The sequence below is a fragment of the Emys orbicularis genome, chromosome 1, assembly GCF_028017835.1.
Source record: "Emys orbicularis isolate rEmyOrb1 chromosome 1, rEmyOrb1.hap1, whole genome shotgun sequence".
Lineage (NCBI taxonomy): Eukaryota > Metazoa > Chordata > Testudines > Emydidae > Emys > Emys orbicularis.
Genome location: NC_088683.1, coordinates 307,040,837 through 307,058,713, shown reverse-complemented (window position 1 = coordinate 307,058,713; position 17,877 = coordinate 307,040,837). Strand labels below are relative to the sequence as shown.

Genomic DNA, 17,877 nt, shown 5'->3' with positions numbered 1-17,877 from the left:
CTTTCTATTGTTTCTAGAGCTGGCAAAATATCTTAAGGAGAACAGTTTTCCATTGTAAAATGAAGTGTGATTGAAATAGAAATACTTAGTGAAATCATGTCAATTTTTCCATCATTTTGTTTTGGAGAAAAAAAGAATGTGTGTGTTGGGGGGGGGGGGGATTTCTGACAATGTCAAAATGTCCCATTTCAACATTTATTTAAATGAAAAGTTTCAGTTTTTCCTTTTGAAACAACTTATTTTGTATTGTATTGTGTATTATAATATAATCTAAAACAAAGTTGGAATTATGGAGAATTTCAAAACGTTGCGGTTTCATTCTGAATTGTAATAGAATTTTGTTTTCAAAAATCTCAAGGCCCTTTGCAAAACGGAACGTCTGTTCTCCTCCCAGCTCGAATTATTTCTTGTGCATACCGCTCTGAAAGATCCAAAATAACCCCTCTTCCTCCTTGGTGATTACACCCTCCAGGGGGCTCCTGCAGCAGATGCATGCGGGCAGAGGCCCCCGTGTGCCACCCGGCTCCCTCCTCACCGCGCTCGGGCTCTGCGGCTCCCGGGAGTGTGAGCTACCACTGCCCCTCCCAGAGCAGGCTCAGGGCCCCATGCCCCGGCGGCAGCTCACATGCTCAGGAGCCGCAGAGCCCGAGCGTGGTGAGGGGGGAGCTGGCGGGCGCACGGGGGCCTCTGCCCGCATGCATCTGCAGCAGCCTTTGCAGGGCTCCTGCCCCCCTGCGCTGCGCCGGCTCCTCCATGACTGGGGCTCGCCACCCCCGCAAGCCGATGCTCTGGCTCTTCGGTGCCTCCGGAAGGCAGCTCCTCCCTGCCGAGTCAGGGAACAGCTTTTTGGCGCCCCCAGGGCCGTCCTTAGGATTTATCGGGCCCTATGCAGTATTATTAAACTGGTGCCCCTATGCCCGACTGCAGCCTGAGCTTGCAGCCCGGCGGGGGCGGAGGGACAAAGCAGAAAGAATAACAAGACGCCCGGCCCGCCTCATGGTGGCGCAGAGTCACAGTTCCACGCAGAGACCCCTGTACCCTCTCCCTCATGCAGAATGGACATGCAGAAGGTACCTAATTAAAAGCACTAAACTTGGGAATAAAAAATGTCAGTCACAGGTTTTTTGATATGCCCTGAAGTTTGTCAGACATTTATTTGCAAAAACTTTGTAGTAATGGTGAGTCAGCTGTCTTGCTGAATACAACATTAAATATTATGAAATACATGATGCAGCTCTTCTGTTTTACATTTTCTTAATCAGTATTTCTAAGCTGATTTTATATTTTAAATGTACTCTTAAGCCTTCATAAAGTAATCATTCCAGATTATTACATATTTAACTCACTGAAACAGACATTATTTTAAATTAATCAGTCACAGAGGTTTAGTGTGTTCATAACAATGTTCATTGCTTTTAGAAAAAGGGAACACTAATTTACTGTGTGTGATCTCCATAACAATACACATGTTTATGAAATTTCACCAAATATTTACAAAATATGTTTCCAAAGATTTTAGGCATAACAAAGGATTTTATATCTTACTAAGGTACTGATTTTGCTGGAGGGTTCTCTTAAAATTAGTTCATCAGATAGTCAGAAGTAAAGAAAGGGAAACTCTTTGTCCAGCTGTCTGGAAGCAAAGGGCTGTTGTCCCTTTAAGGGCTCTCTTCAATTGGGGGAGGGTGTGAAGGGAGAAATGGATGGACAGAAAGGACAGGAAGACTTTGGAAGTAAGGTTTTTTTTTTACTATAGTAATTAAAATGTGTATTTTAGATAAGGGTGGTCTTTTGAAGAATTTATTTAAAAAAAGCATATGTCTGAAGATCCAAGCATTTACGGCTAAATCTATGCAAGGATTTTTTAGAGATGTGATTTTATAATCTTCACCAACTCACTAATGAAATATTTTTAAAGCAAATTTTAAACTAAGGTCCTGTAGCCTGACATGTCCTGAGTAAATATTACAGTAATGCACAACTGTTTTTGTCAGTACATTCAGAAACTGACAGTATATACCTGGGGGTTGGCAAATGCCTGTTAAATGGCTTCATTACCCCTTGAATGGCTCTTTAACAGTTTCAGTGTTGTGCTAATAGGTCTGGCAGGCTGGAGGCTTTTTCTCTTTTAACTACTAGATCCCCTTCCCAGGAAGACTCAGAGCCTGGCTGCAGGAAGGGTCAGAACAGGGATAGGAAATCAGGCAGGTGGACACTAAGGGTATGTCTACACCCAGCCGCTAGTTCGGCGGCTGGCAATCGAAGTTCTGGGTTCGACTTATCGCGTCTTGTCTGGACGCGATAAGTCGAACCAGGAAGTGCTCGCCGTCGACTGCGGTACTCCAGCTAGACGAGAGGAGTACCGCGGAGTCGACGGGGGAGCCTGCCTGCTGCGTGTGGACCGAGGTAAGTTTGAACTAAGGTACTTCGAACTTCAGCTACGTTATTCACGTAGCTGAAGTTGCGTACCTTAGTTCGATTTGGGGGTTTAGTGTAGACCAAGCCTAAGGGTACGTCTATCCTTACCTCCGGGCCCGGCGGTAAGCAATCGATCTTCTGGGATTGATTTATCGCGTCTTGTCTAGACACGATAAATCGATCCCAGATCGATCCCGGAAGTGCTCGCTGTTGACGCCGGTACTCCTGCTCCGCGAGAGGAGTACGCGGAGTCGACGGGGGAGCCTGCCTGCCGCGTGTGGACCCGCGGTAAGTACGAACTAAGATAGTTCGACTTCAGCTACATGAATAACGTAGCTGAAGTTGCGTATCTTAGTTCGAAGTGGGGGGTTAGTGTGGACCAGCCCTAAGACTCAGTGATGCCCCAAATGTTCAGGTGCCCTACCCAGCTGCCTATGCCTAGGACAGCCCTGGGTGCCCCCAACCACTTGGTGCCCTAGGCGACCACCTAGTTCGCCTAGTGGTTGCACCGGCCCTGAGGATAAGAAGGGTGCATAGTTAGATTTTACTAGCAGAACAGATAATGGGGTTAAAACAGGTTTCCTTTTGATGTAACTAGGTTCTTGAGTTTAGATGAAGCAGAGAAGATAGTGTCTAGAGTAAGCTCAAGCTGGTAAGAAACATTGGCTACTAAGACCAAGCAGAGTGGGAGAATAAGAAAGTTTCTGAGCTTTATTGTGGTCTACCTAGCCACATCCCACCCGAATAACAGAACTATGCTCTATGTTTACTAGAGCTATGGTTGCAGATTTTATCTATCTCAGGGACTGCTGCCGAAAGCAGTTGGTGGTTTAATATAATAGAGACCCATCCAGGCCAGGTCGCATTGCCATATCACAAGACCATGGGTGGCAGGTTTGTAGAAATTTTGGTGGTGCCCAGAACCCGCCCCCCCCAACTCTGCCCATCCCAAACTCCGCCCCCCACCTGCCTAAGGCTCTGGGAGGGGGGTTGGGTGAGGGGAAGAGGTCTGGGGTGCAGGTCCTGGGCTGGGGATTAGGGTGCAGGAGGGGTGCAGGGTGAAGGCTCTGGGATGGAGTTTGGGTGCTGGGTGCAGGCTCCGGGCTGGGGCAGAGGGTGGGTGTGCAGGAGGGAGTGAGGGGTGCAGGCTCTGGGATGGAGTTTGGGGTGGGAGGCGGTGCAAAGGGAGGGGGTGCAGGCTTTGGGAGGGAGTTTGAGGGCAGGAGGGGGTGCACGCTCTGGGAGGGAGTTTGGGAATAGGAGGGGGTGCAGGGGTGAGGGCTGTGGGGCTGAGGATGAGGGGTTCATGATGCAGGAGGGGGCTCAGGGCTGGGGCAAAGGATTAGGGTGCGGGGGGATGAGGGTTGGGGCTCAGGATGAGGGGTTCATGATGCAGGAGGGGGCTCAGGGCTGGGGCAGAGGATTAGGGTGCAGGGGGATGAGGGGTTTGGGGCATTGGAGAGGCTCAGGGCTAGGGCGGAAGGGCAGGGTAAGGGCAGCCTGCCTTGCCATTAGTGGTTGGGGGGCACTAGGACCCTGGGGCAGCAGACAGCAGTTGCTGCCAGGAGCAGGGCTCCGCCTAGGAATGTGCTACTCCGGCAGCACAAGCAGGCACGGTAGAGGTGCGTGCTGCTTTCTTTTGGGCAGGGACGCGGGGGGGTGGGGGGGGAGAGACCCGCGGGGGGTAGGGTGACCAGACAGCAAGTGTGAAAAATCGGGACGGGGGTGGGGGGTAATAGGAACCTATATAAGAAAAAGACCCAAAAATCGGGACTGTCCCTATAAAATCGGGACATCTGTCACCCTAGCGGGGGGGGGGGAGGACGTGTGGGGGGGGGACGCGCGGTGGGGGGTGGCAGGTGGAGGCCGGGACCCGCTCCAGGCAGGGATGCGGCAGGGCGGGGGGGGAGACCCGCGGGGGCCGGGGCCCGCTCCAGGCAAGGCTGGGGGAGAGACCCAGCTCCAAATATTGTTGGAGCAGGGCCCCCGGCCCTGAATATTGCTGGAGCTCGGGCACCACAAAAGAATATAACCCGCCGCATATGCACAAGAGGAGTTCTCACTTGACCTTCTCCAGCTTTGAACCTCGCTTGAACTGTAAAGGCCTAACTGGGGAAAGAAAGTTAACGGAGATTTTAGATGAATGTATGGAAGCTCGGGATTCCTGCTGGTCAAACTGTATGAGATATAGTGAGACCAAGATGCTGAGAGGAGCCATCAAGCTTACTTTGAATTGTATAAATTTGCAATTCCACTGATTGTTCAGGCCTGAAACTGACCTTGTTCACTAAGAAAGGACTTGGTGTCCAGTGAAGATGGCTTAGGAACATTAATCATCTTAAATTAAAATCCACTGGGAAAAAATAAACAGAAACGAAATCATGAAACTTTGGTTATGTATTTCAAATGATCCCTTTGCAACTTTCATAATGAGCTCAAACATTTCAGACCACCCAGCATACAAGCGGGGGAAGCTGAGAGCCAAGAAATATACAAAATAGAAAAGAAACATCCCGTCTCCAATATGTCCCTCTCCTCTGATTCTGTGTCGCTTAAAATGGCATGCCCACAGCTAGAGCTTGCACTCCTTTTTACTGACTTCTTGGTGCCTGCCAGCTGTCCGATTACTAAGTAGAATGATGCTCTTGGCTGCTTAGTGCACTGGGAAATCAGTGTGAGCAGAAAGGGTGGAGGAGTGGGCACATAGAGAGGAAAGAAGGATTTGAAAATACCTCCCCATTGTGTAGATACCGGGGGCTTCAGTGCAGAAGCCCAGCTTCATGAAGTTGGTAGGAAATGACCCGGGACGGAGAGGAGTCGAGGAAATAGCAGCTCTGCACAGCATGCTCTGCTTTCAGGGCAGCACAATCGACGTTGCAGCTTGCACTGAACGTTACTGCTGCTCTGAGAGAAGCAGTAACTCTCTTCAGGGCTTTCCCACACTACAGAGGTCTGGGAATATGGGAGGTAGAAAATGGAAGTCAGACAATGGAGCCATGTTGCTGGTATAATTCAGAAAGGTTTGGGGGTGTTGTGCACAGATGGTCTAGTTCCCACAGATCTCCACTTTCCATGAGAACTTCCCCATGCAACCTTGTCTCTGGCTCTTTCATCCGGCTGCTGGTCTCGCCTCCCACAGGGGAACAAGGCATCCCCACGGGTACAAATCCCTATGATAAGTCCACTTCTTCCTCAGAACTTATCAGGTGAAGGAAAGGGGAGAGGCCTACTATCAGGAGAGTAAGATGTCAGGCAATGCTAACAGTTATTGCCCGGTTACTACCCAAGGATAAGAGAGGCTACCTCAGTCTCTGATCGATATGAAGCCAATCTGTGTGCCAAAGTTAGTGCCATCGCGAACGTGAGAGTAAAATGTATCAGGGTGGCATGCTGTGCAGAAAGTGAGACTTTGGTTGTGGTCAGTGACAGAATCATCCTGTATGTTCTGAGGCAGAATCCCTCCAGTCTCTAGAAGAATTCTTAAAGAAAGGAAGAAAAAGAAAAGATGGAACATTTTATCAAATGGCACGTTCCTTAAGCCAGTGTGTCACTGCTATTGCAATAGTGCAAGACAAACTGTGTTAATACCATTTTTTCTTTAGATTAAAATAAGTGGGTTTGCTCAGTCTTTAGGACACATACTTAAGCTTGAACATGTATATAGAACAAAGAAGCTACTCTTAAGGCATAAAATAGCTGAAATATAGCAACATTTGAAACTAGAAGAGTTGGTTCTGTCCTGACTTGCTATTAGAGGAAACTCAATACTTTGGCAACACATGCAAAGCATAACAAAACTTTGCTTGTAATGTTGTTATCCAGGAAAGCAAAGTTCAGTATATGGTGTTCTTGGAGGCAGTGGGGATATATTCTGTGTCCATCCCACCCAGTTTTTCAAGTGGGATTGAGTGGTACACAAGGTGAGCAAATATCGTCCCTAGGTTCATTCATTAAGGGCTTGATACTGCAATGCTCCCATGAAATTCTGAGGGTTCTCAACTCCTACCCAGCAGGATCACACTCCATATCAGTGACTAACTGGGACTAGAACCTAAATTTCTTCTGATTCAGTCTTTTGTCCTCATCCCTAGGCTGCTTAGCACAACAAACTATAGCATAGAAAAACACACATCAGACTTACCGTGTTGCCCTTCTAATATCAACATAGGGAGTTGGAGATTCAAACTGTCTGACACATTTTGGATCAAGATTGTAAAATTCCTTTGCTGACTCCTGAGGAAGTGTAAAACAGCACGGTCCAACAGATGGGCCCAGCACCACAAGTATATCCTTAACATTACAGCCATATTCTGTTATCATAGCATTTACTGTAGCCATAGCAACTCCTAACAAAGTGCCTTGCCATCCTAGGAAAAAACATAAGGGGAAAAAATCCTGCAAGTTTATTTTTAAATTGAATGGTTACAGAAAATTAATTATTATTAATTATTATTATTATTATTATTATTATTATTATTAAGGATCTACAAGCCAAATACATGGAGGAATAATTAGCTTTTAGCAAACATTAACAGTCCTCAGAGCATTCTTATGAAGAAGCCGTATTACCATTTTAGAGATGGGGAAACTGAAGAAGAAAGGAACCTTTAATTGCCCCCGGGCAGAGAAAGTCAATATTACAAGTGGGCTTAGAACTCAGCAATGCCTTGCTCCCAGCCCTGATTTTACACCATTCAATTACACCTCACTGTTCACTCTGTGCTGCAATATCTCATGGGTTAAATACTGTAAAAGTTTCTTTACAATCTCACATGACAGCACTGTGGAAAAATATTATTTAAAGAGAAGGGAAAAAACATTTTATATTGGAAAAAAAAATCTCCATATCTGTGCTACTTGGCTGAAGCAAGTGTAAACTGTGCTGCATGCCAGGATTGTTTGGACTACAAGGAAGAAAACCTAGCTCTGACTCCCTGTACCTTACACAGAGCTCAAGACAGGCTTTGCACAGAACTGAGTGTGCCTTAATGTAGAGGCAAAGGTATTTTGTTTCTTTTTCTCCCCTCCTTTTCTGTGACCCCTGGCTACAGTCTGGGCCACAGAATGGTATTTAGGGGTATACAGAGCAAGGTTTAAACCTATTTTTAAATGTTTATCAAAATAATTTGACCTGCTACTAACTTCAGGCATGGATTTGGGGAACGCCAGAAGGATGGACATGGGGGAGAGAATATGTGACTGGTCAGGGACATGGTAGAATACAAGGCATGTGGATTGGAGAGAGGGGATTGGGTGACATGCTACCTGGTCTTGGAATGGGAGGGTGAAGCAGATGGAGGGGGTGCATGGAGAGGGCACAGGAGACTGGCAGAGAATGGACAGGATGGAGCAGCTTGGGGGTCCGGGAAGGGGGGAGCAGGTAACTGAAGGGGGAACATAGAAAGGGACAGAGCATGCACAAACTCTTATCCACATTAAACTTTTAACACTTAACATTTCGAGATATAAAACTTCAACCTCTTAAAATTGTCAACGTGGATAAAAGCTTCCCTTTTATCCTCGCTTCGTTCCCGTCACCACTCACTTCCCCCACGCATATAACACACACACACACACACACACACACACACACACACACACACACGGTGTAGCTCGCTACACACATACATCCTTCCTGTATGTATAAAGCCTGCAGAGGGAAGCTCCACTCTGATGGGCCTCCTAAGAGCTGTTAGATCCACAGACCTCCGGCACAATCTGATTGAAATGTTTGATGCTCACACCAAAAACTGGGCAATTCACAAACACAAACCTTGTTAGAAACAGGTAAAGTTGCAAGTGTGTTTGACTGGAATCCAGCTAACTGTTACATGGTCTTCAGAAGAGTCCTACATCTTTGAAAAAGAACTATATTAGGAAGCCTAGAAAGGAAGAGTTAAGGGATTCAGCCTGGGATACTTCACTCACTGGCTCTCACTAAACCCAACCTTACTACTTGATTATTAATCCCGTTTACTATTCAAGGGATCCATTCCCAGTACTCTCGTAGTATTATATTACTTTGATTATGTGAACTGAATACTAGATGCCCTTACCAGAATGAGCAGCTCCACATGCTTTTTTGACAGGATCAGCAAAAAGCACAGGTATGCAGTCAGCGCCGAGAGCGGCTATTGTAACATCTTTCTGATTCGTTACTATTCCATCATAGCTGTCAGGCTGGGGCTTTCCCATAATCCAAACATCACTGGCATGATTGACCTGTCAGTACAAAGACAGATGAAGCACAGTTATAAGGCAGTGAAAAAAAAATTAATTCATACTTTGCTGAATGCCCTTTCTCCAGCTCTCTTGTTCTCCCCCTTTTCAGGCCAACCCTTATGTTTAGTACTCCATCCCTCTTCTTGTTCAACAAACAACCACTGTCTTTGCCTTCAGATCCCTTCTTAAAACACACCTCTGGTCTGCAACCACATCCGTCTAAGAAAGAAATGAATTTTTTAAGTAAAAAGATATCTGCACCACTTTGATTTTGGATCTTTATCTGGTCATATATGGTATTATGTCACTGAACTAACTGTATGATCTAATAGAACAAACTTCTTGGGAGAGGGACTGAATCTTCCTCTCTATATAGTACCAAGCGTGTTGACAGCTATGATGACAGTTTCATCATGTTAAACTGCCACAATAACTGTCTTAAAAAGTTGTCCTACCACTTATAATCTCTTGCTAGGAAGAGAAGACTAATGCACAGTTAAAAAAACCAAAACATTCACTGCTACACAAAGCAAGCTCTGATTAGTTAATATAGGAGTGCACTGCTATCTGATAACATACCTTCACACGGTGAAATGCCTCTGGGTCAAAACCTGCAGCATTAGCTAATCTGCGTAGGTTTTCTTTAACCACAGCCTTTGGATCTCTCCGCTTGGAACTGCTGAAGAGGTTGAAGGAGCTGAGCGTTGGTATATAAGAGATCCCACCTGTTCTTGTGGTGAACCCGTGTAGGAAGATGTGACCTGGTGAAGAGAGAGAATTTGTTTGAAACAAATGAGAAACCTGAAAATTATACCAGGTTCTGCCAAATGGAATTGGTATCAGCCAGTCAGATTGTTGGATGGCTGATGCTTATTTAATGATGACATTTAAAAACAAGGATCCCATGCTGCCTTCTTCTTCTGGCGAGCAAGTGAGAAAAACTGTGACTCTTGCCAGGGTAAAGCGTGGAGTGAGTAAGAGCCAGGACAGGGGCATGTTCCCTGTGACCACATTACCCCTGGACTCCACAGAGCTCCAGGTCACGGGATGTGAGTCAGCAGGCTCTCTGCTAGATCTAATATTACCCTCTTCCAACTTCCAGGGCAAACCCAAGCAAATTACTGGTGTCCAAGACTCTAGCAACTCCTCCTTCTAGGAGCACCTGCAGTGGAGGGGTCCCTGGCACACAGCTCCAACAGGTGAAATACTGTCCAGGAACCACAGAAGCCATGGTGGGGAGCTGAGCAGCAGGGCAGTGGCAAGGGATTTTGGGGCAAATGGCGCTTCCCTCCACTGGAGATCTCTAAAGAACTGCAGGTTTAGGGAGAACCAATCTTCTGCTAGGTGGATATGTGCAGGGAGACCCATTCCTTGTGCTGTAATAAAAATCCATTCCATGATTGCTTCACCCAATCCAGGATTTAGATGCACATATGTGGTGACAATCTGCAGCAGAGGCTGTGGCAGGGGCGTGGCCACGGCCCACACACTTAGCATCCAGGTCCTCCCAAATCTGAGCAGGGGTATAGTGCTGCCACAGCAACCCAGAGCATCACTTGGGCACCTGAAATCCAGGATGGAGCTATGTGCCCGCCCTTCAGAAAGCTATGCTCTGGCAGCTCTGCCTGGCCATTTTCTGAGCCGCTCCATGCACGTGCCCAGCTTGCCAGGTGAAGTCCTATGTCTGGGGACACCAGGGCTAGGAAGAGGGTGTAGCGTTCGGGGAGAAGCTGAGCTAGCACAGTCTGTCATTGCCTGTCCACCCGAAAATTGGGGCCCACCCAAATTTCCACTCCTATCTATGCCACTGGACTGTGGGTGTGTCTACACTACAGACGCCACAGCGACACATCTATGGTGCTGCAGATGTGCTATGGTGACACGAGGAGTTTTTCCATCGTTGTAGTTAATCCACCCCCTCAAGAGCTGCTAGCTAGATCAACAGAAGAATTCTTCCATCAACCTAGCAGTGCCAATATCAGGGCTTAGGTTGGCTTACTTACGTCCTCCACAGGAGTGAATTTTTTGCACCCATGAGTGATATAGCTAGGTCGGCCTAAGTTTTAGGTGAAGACCATGCTTGTATCTGTGACCTAGATAGCTAAGGAGAATTATAAAGTGTGTGTGTGCGTACACCTGACTGACAGTGAGAGACCAGGCTCCCTGAATAAAGAATTCCCTGTGCATTCTCTGCAACCAAATCCTCTACCTCCTCTGCCACAAGGGATGCTGTGCTATAATCTCCTGCCCCCGAAGGAAGAATTCCAGGAAAACTCACATTGAAAAATCCCTCTTCTCAAGCTGGGAATAATGTACATAAAGAAAAGAGGTAGCAAGTCTTTGAACCACTACTGTAAGGTATAACTGATTTTCTGACTGGCTAAGGCACATAGTGGGTGTGTTTTTGAAGATAGTTTCAGCAGTCCATATTTGTTATCTTAACATCCGAACAGATACAGGATATAGTCAGATAGAGATCTTCCAACAATTCAGTTCTTTGATTTGGGGAGTGTCATTCCAAGTAGCCGGAATATGAAGTTGTTTTTATCTAAACCGTGAGATGCCCCCTCCAATAGTGCAGGAAAAAACAATATCCAAAGATTAAATGTAAGGTGTGAGTGCTGGCAGAGCAGGATACAGGGAACCCCTTGCCCACCCCTTCCTACCCAGAACTTCAATGCACGACACAGCCCTCGTTTGGCTGCTTAGATCCCACAAGCGCTGAGATGGAGAGCAGTTAGATTAAGGGGAGCATTGTGCTCTATGGCTCCACTCAGACAGGTGTTTGCTTTTTGCTTCTTCCCCATAAGAATGATTGCTACTGACCCCATCAGCTGACACGGTGTCTCTGTTTTCTGCGTCAGCACTAACACCGAACACATAGAATCTTACCCTATGTTGTGCCATTCTTTAAGCCACATTTGCTCCTTCCCAATTTTGGACTGCTTCCCAATTTTGGACTGTGATTTAGGCATCCATTGGGACTGATCTAAGTTATTCAGGAGTGCCACTCAGAATCCCCAGAGTGCTACAGGCCTACCCCTTTAGGCCCCTTCTATACCCTCTGTGCCTGGACTTACAAGGGCGGGCTGCATAGGAGAATCTATGGCTATCTTATCTGATGTCTGCACTGGGGATTTCTCCCCTGGCTGGCTATAGGGATATCACAGCAGCAGAGAGATATTTTGGGGGTGAAAAATTCACCCCTGGGCCCTCATGTTGCTAACCCCTGAAGTAGAAGAATCTGTAAACTGAAAACTGAATGAAATAGGTTTAAAAAAATCCATAAAATCTGTTTTCCAGTTTACCTGGGATCAAGGAAGATTTTAGAATGGTAAGCTTCCCTTTCAGGTCTGGCAGACTTTCCAAGTATGTCTGAATCTCACTCCTGATGAGTTCCATCTCATGGGCAGGAAGTGTTTGTATGTCTCTCTGAGGTTCACCTATTTGTTGGAGGTTGTTTCCTTCACAATCCATCCCAAAATCCTCAAACTGAAACTGGTAAACAGCAGTGAATAGGTGGTCTATAAACACTTCCATTAAGGCTTTCCTTTGTACTGGTAAAATGATTTTAATGATGCTTAAATCCTTTTCATCTAGTTTTTGTTTAATGGTGTACAAGGCAGCAGCTGTACTTGTCTTGCACACAACCTCAATTCCTTTCTTTAGAGTCTGAGAACTGCTGATTACTTTAAGTAACGAATCTTGTTCACTGCTCCTTTCGCTTCTCGGAGTTTGGTAGCACATTATGTAAACAAATGGAGCACTGGCAGAGAAGCCTTTTTCAATCCTTTCTAGTGTGCTACATAATAACTTCTGAATGCCATTATTTTGTGAGTTCATTTGTAGACCGAACAGATCAATCAATACTGCTTCTGCCATCTTCCAGTTGATTTAAGGAGTCCTAAAGGTATCAGATATTGAATAAAATGCCTTCAAAGAAAAAGAGAACATTGTTAGTCTAAATAAGCAAAGTTACAACTTATTATTTGTTGTTTAGTGGTTAGAGGAATTAACATACTGAAAAGTAATGTAATTTCAAATATATATTCTATTGCATCCAGTGGTCAGAGCAAAAGGTATCTAAAACAGAAGGGAATTGTTCTGCTTGTGTTTAAATCCCCCTACTGCATTCTTTTTGACTTTCTCCAGATCTGAGATGTTAAAAGTATGGCCCACAATATAATCTGGCTTTCACAAATGCATTTTAATGACCTGGGCTCCTTTCCTCCCAAATACAGCTTCTAAGGTGAACTTGAGGTACAGCTCCATGAAGCAGTTGGCGCCTCTTTGTTAATTGTATGTTCTGGAACAGTGGTTCTCAACCAGGGGTTCGGGGCCCCCGGGGGACCACGAGCAGGTTTCAGGAGGTCCATCAAGACGGGCCAGCATTAGACTTGCTGGGGCCCAGGGCAGAAAGCTGAAGCCCCGCCACATGGGGCTGAAGCCCAGGACCCTCAGCCCTGCCATACGGAGCTGAAGCTGAAACCTGAGCAATGTAGCTTTGCAGGGGCCCCTGTGGTATGGGACCCCAGGCAATTGCCCTGCTTGCTACTCCCTGACTCCGGCCCTGGCTTTTATATGCAAAAAACTAGTTATTATGACACAGGCAGGCCGTGGAGTTTTTATAGCATGTTCGGTGGGAGGAGGGGGTCAGAAAGAAAAAGGTTGAGAACCCCTGTTCTGGAGGACATTGAAACCTGGCTCCAAATCCACACAACAAATGAAGAACATTCCTGGTTTTCATTGTCACCTTTTTCAAAGCTGGTGTGTCATAGTCCTAGTGGAACTCCCCCTACTGAACACTCACCAAGTGGCTGTGTTTGGATCCCACCATGCTGGATTTGTGTACTCTAAAGCTTCCCTTGATCTGAGTAGGCTCCAACACTGCTCTTTCCTTCACCTCTCTGGCACAATTCTTAGGCACAGGCTCTCTGCCTATTAGTGCTTCATGGAAATGGGACCTCACAGGCCAGCTCCCCTAGATCTCCAAGACCTGTGCTGAGCCCCAAAATATCCCTGTTGCTTAAGCACACCCATTTCCAGAGCTCCAACATTGTGGACACTCTGGTTTACAGTTACCTCTCCAGGAACACGTGATAGTTGAAGTACATACTGCACAGACTTTGCAAAAGGGATTCTAAACCAATGACTCTTTACTTTAGGTGGCCGAAGAGATCTAATATTCAGATAAAACAATGAAATATGTACATACCCTTCCCTGACTCTAGCACTCTTAGGGCTTAGGTCAGAGACCTCTAGGGCAGTGTTTCTCAAACTGGGGTCCCTGGATCCCTGTGGGTCTGCAAGGGTACTCAAGGGGGGCTGCGGGCACCACTGATCAAGACCTCCCCCTCCTTCCCAGCACCTCCTGTATACGGGGAAGAGCTGTTCAGCAATGTGCAGGAGGTGCTGGGAGGGAGGGGGAGGAGCGGGGACGGGGCAGGCTTGGGGAAGGGGGCGGAATCATGTCCGGGGCTGCTGGCCCTGCTGATCAACTCCTCCCCCTCCCTCCCAGTGCCTCCTGCGCACCGTGGAACAGCTGTTCATAGGTGTGCAGGAGGTGCTGGGAGGGAGGGGGAGGAGAGGTGACAGGGCACACTCGGAGGAGGGCAGAAAGGGGTGGGGAAGAGGAGAGGAAGAGGTGGAGCAGGGGCAAGAAGAGGTGGGGCAGGGTGGGGCCTTGGGGGAAGGGGTAGAGTGGGTGGCAGCACCTGGGGCTGAGCAGGGAGCTTGGGGGGTCTGCAAAAGAATGTAAATAAAAATGGGGGTCCTCAGGTTGCTAAAGCTGCTCTAGGGTATCCAGGATCCTCACCTTTCTGTTCCTGCACAGCATTGCTTTCTGCTTCTGGTCTCTTCCCCCTCTTTCTAAAATGGCTACTGAGAGTCTTTATAAAGTTGCAGTTTCCTCTGTCATGTGACCTTGTCAGATGTTCAAAGTCCACCACCAGGTGATCTGTTGCCTGAATACTAGGTTTCCTGGCAGAACCTGGTTTTCTTGGTTTTGCCACCTTCTTTTTTCCAGGTTTTTCCCGTTTGAATAGAAGACTAACCTTCCATTGCTAGCCCTGTGTCATCCCAAAATGGAAGTAAAAAAACAACAGAGAAGCCAGACTAGCCTTACAATCAAAATGAAGTGTGCAGTTTGGTAAAGATACATACAGAGTTCATAATCTGAAACAGGATTCATAAATTATATGTAGACAGATTCCCCAAATCGTCACAGGGTGTTACAGAGAAACAGTCTGTACTCATTCTGTCTCTCATGGGGACTTCCAGTTTGTTCCTTCTTTATTGTTGTTTCCCTCAAACGGAATTTAATGTCGTCCTGACTAAAAGTGCCTGTTTTCTCTTTCGGCGGATAGCAATCGATTTATCCGGGATCGATATATCACGTCTCGTTAAGACGCGATATATCAATCCCTGAACGCGCTCACCGTCAACTCCGGAACTCCACCAGAGCGAGTGGCGGTAGCGCAGTCGACGGGGGAGCCGCGGCCATCGATCCCGCGCCGTCTGGACCCCAGGTAATTCGATCCAAGATACTTCGACTTCAGCTACGCTATTCGCGTAGCTGAAGTTGCGTATCTTGGATCGATCCCCCCCCCCAGTGTAGACCAGCCCTTTGTGTACAGAATACATAAACAATTTCATTCGTGCTATCAAACGCAGAGGACTTGACTGGTCTACTTGAAATAAGCTAGGACTCATGATCAAAACCTGACAGCTGGTGACAGTGTCTGTCACAGGATTTATGACTCTCAATCTCCCTAGGAGTATTATTACATACAACTGATGATACCTGCTAGGGAAATCTGCTTGCTAATGAAACTGCGTGAGGTAGGTCAAGGCCACAGACCCAACAGGTGTCACCAGAGAACTCAGAATGTAGCTAAAGTTACAAGTGGCAATAATAAGGTGGCAGTTGCAGCAGGCACCTTCCTTGCCCTGCTGCTTCCAATGGAGAGTGCCTGGCCTGTCTGCCTATCAGAAGATCCCAGTTGAATTATAGGTAACATCATACCCCACAAAAGGAAACCTGTCTGGGAGAAGACAGGAAACTGCAACTCCCTCTTACCTCATACAGATGAGATGGGGAGGGCAAGCAGGGGTCACTGACTCCCACATCGTCCCTCCTTCCTAAAGAAAACACCACCCGTGAAATGAGGGAGGGAGGATGCCTGTTGAAGGAGAAATATCTACCAGCACAGTCATTAAGATGTGCGTGTACAGAAAGAAATCCACTAGGGCAATTATGAGGCTGTGCACAAATGCACATTATAAAGCTGATTCACTAGTGCATTTGGTCAGTTTTTCATCGTATATCTCCATTGAAATCAATGGTGTTGCACTGGCATTATTTTTATTGCAAATACAACATTTTGTTTACATTAGAGTGGAATTTGATGACTGCTCCTTGAGATATTCACAAAACACTGGGTACTGCTATACAGCACATTGTGTGACAAGCAAAGCAGTATGTTAGGTTCTCTATAATGTATCATGGTTGTTAAAGTTTGAAATATCTTAGCTTGAAAATCCTAATGCTCCATAGAATGTGCAACTGCCAATTCCTTCATCAGAAAAGATTTATTAGAGAGCAGTTCATTGCAGTAAACAGGGAAGGTTTGTAAATTCATGCAGGTTTGAAGACCAAACCTGCAAATTCACTCTCTTCTGCAAACCCTCTGAAACACTCAGTACACAAAGCTGGATAATAAGCAGAACCCATGCCACAGACCCTATCCAAAGAAAAGAAAGGAAGGATAAAATGAAGGGAGGGGAGGATCAAATAGGGAAAAGAGTGGTGGGAACAGCTAGGAAAAGAAAAGAAGAGAGGGGGAAAAAACATTAAATGAAAAAACACAAGTGGTGGAAAAAAGCCAGGTCAGAATAGAAAAATATCATGACGAAAATTTGCCAAAAAATTAAACTGAAATCTGAAAATGAAAATAAACTGAATATATTCCCAGTTTTGGACTAGCAAAGACTGCAACTTTCCCCACATTGACCTCCTTTGGATCTTATCTATCACTCTTATTTTATTTTTTGAGATGTAAAGAGGTATGTGCAGTTTTGAAAAGAGATAAAAAAGCCAGAAAGTATTTAACATCTTATGTTAGATTACTAAGCGAAGACATGCATCAACTCCAGAAAAAATACAGAGGGTGTTTATAGTTCCACACATGTTAATAAATCACTATATATCAACAAGCGGAAAGCCATCGAAATGCAGAAACCACTCTTAACTTAGGAATATTTATGTGTGTAAAAGAGACAGAAGTTAGCATTTACAGTTACAAAATACAAAGTATATACAGTTTCCATAAATAAATATAAGCTCAAAGACGTAAGTATTTACTTACAGAGGTGGACAATCCTTTTACAGCTCCCAAGAGAGATCATACAAAATACCGACATACTGTTATGAGCCTTATATATCTGCATAATTGCAAGTCCTGCAGTAGATTTGTGCAAGATGGAAATCCCCTTCCAGGTGAGACGTGAGTGGGGGAAATCCACCTTTTCTCTGCCTGAGGCCCTGAGCTTATACTGTCACTGTACACAGGAAATCCCAAAGGGTACTCAAAGGCACTAACATGATTAATTCTTAGGGTAATACAAAACCAGGAAGCAGTGTTAACCCTGCCATACCAGTTCTGGGCAGCAGGCAACTCGTAATCATATGTGCATCTGCGAGTGATCAGTTCATGTATATGCAGCTTCACATAGCCTCAGAAATGGCTGGAGCCCAAAATAAGAAAATAAATACACAGAGTGGAGGGAAAGGCAGCATAGAAAATAAAGGAGTCCTCTCTGCTATAGCATAACTTCCTGTTCTGCAGAGAGGTTTGGCAGTAAATCAAGAAGAGAACAGCCACCGAAAGTTAACTCAAAGTTACCGAAAGAGAGAAGGAGCCACAGGAACAGAGATAAGGAAGGATCTGCCTTAGAGGCGCGGAAACACGTGAAATATTTTTAAAAGGCGTCACTAAAAACAGGAAGTGCTTTTTCATTTTCATAGGAGCCAATAATTCCTGTGAGCCCTTCAGAAATTTTTAACTTCACTGGTACATTAGCATGGCCACAAGAATGAACCATTTCCAGCGGTTTGCAGCCAACAATCAGATTGTGTATGGTACCTGAAGAAAAGTACAGAAAATAAAACTACAATAAAAGTAGAAAACACCATGATAACAGCTGGTGAGAGTGCAGCAAAAGAGGCAAACAAAATGT

The 17,877-nt window shown here is 45.9% G+C and overlaps 1 protein-coding gene across 1 annotated transcript; it reads right to left on the bottom strand.

Moving 5' to 3' along the window:
• Window positions 1-4,827: 4,827 nt before the first annotated feature.
• On the bottom strand, window positions 4,828-17,429 carry LACC1 (laccase domain containing 1). Its single transcript, XM_065420338.1, has 6 exons — window positions 17,007-17,429; window positions 11,949-12,573; window positions 9,220-9,401; window positions 8,475-8,640; window positions 6,560-6,785; window positions 4,828-5,897 (listed from the first exon to the last, which is right to left on the bottom strand). The coding sequence occupies exons 2-6, from the start codon at window positions 12,520-12,522 to the stop codon at window positions 5,723-5,725; spliced, it is 1,323 nt and encodes a 440-aa protein (XP_065276410.1). The 5' UTR covers window positions 12,523-12,573; window positions 17,007-17,429; the 3' UTR covers window positions 4,828-5,722.
• Window positions 17,430-17,877: the final 448 nt, after the last annotated feature.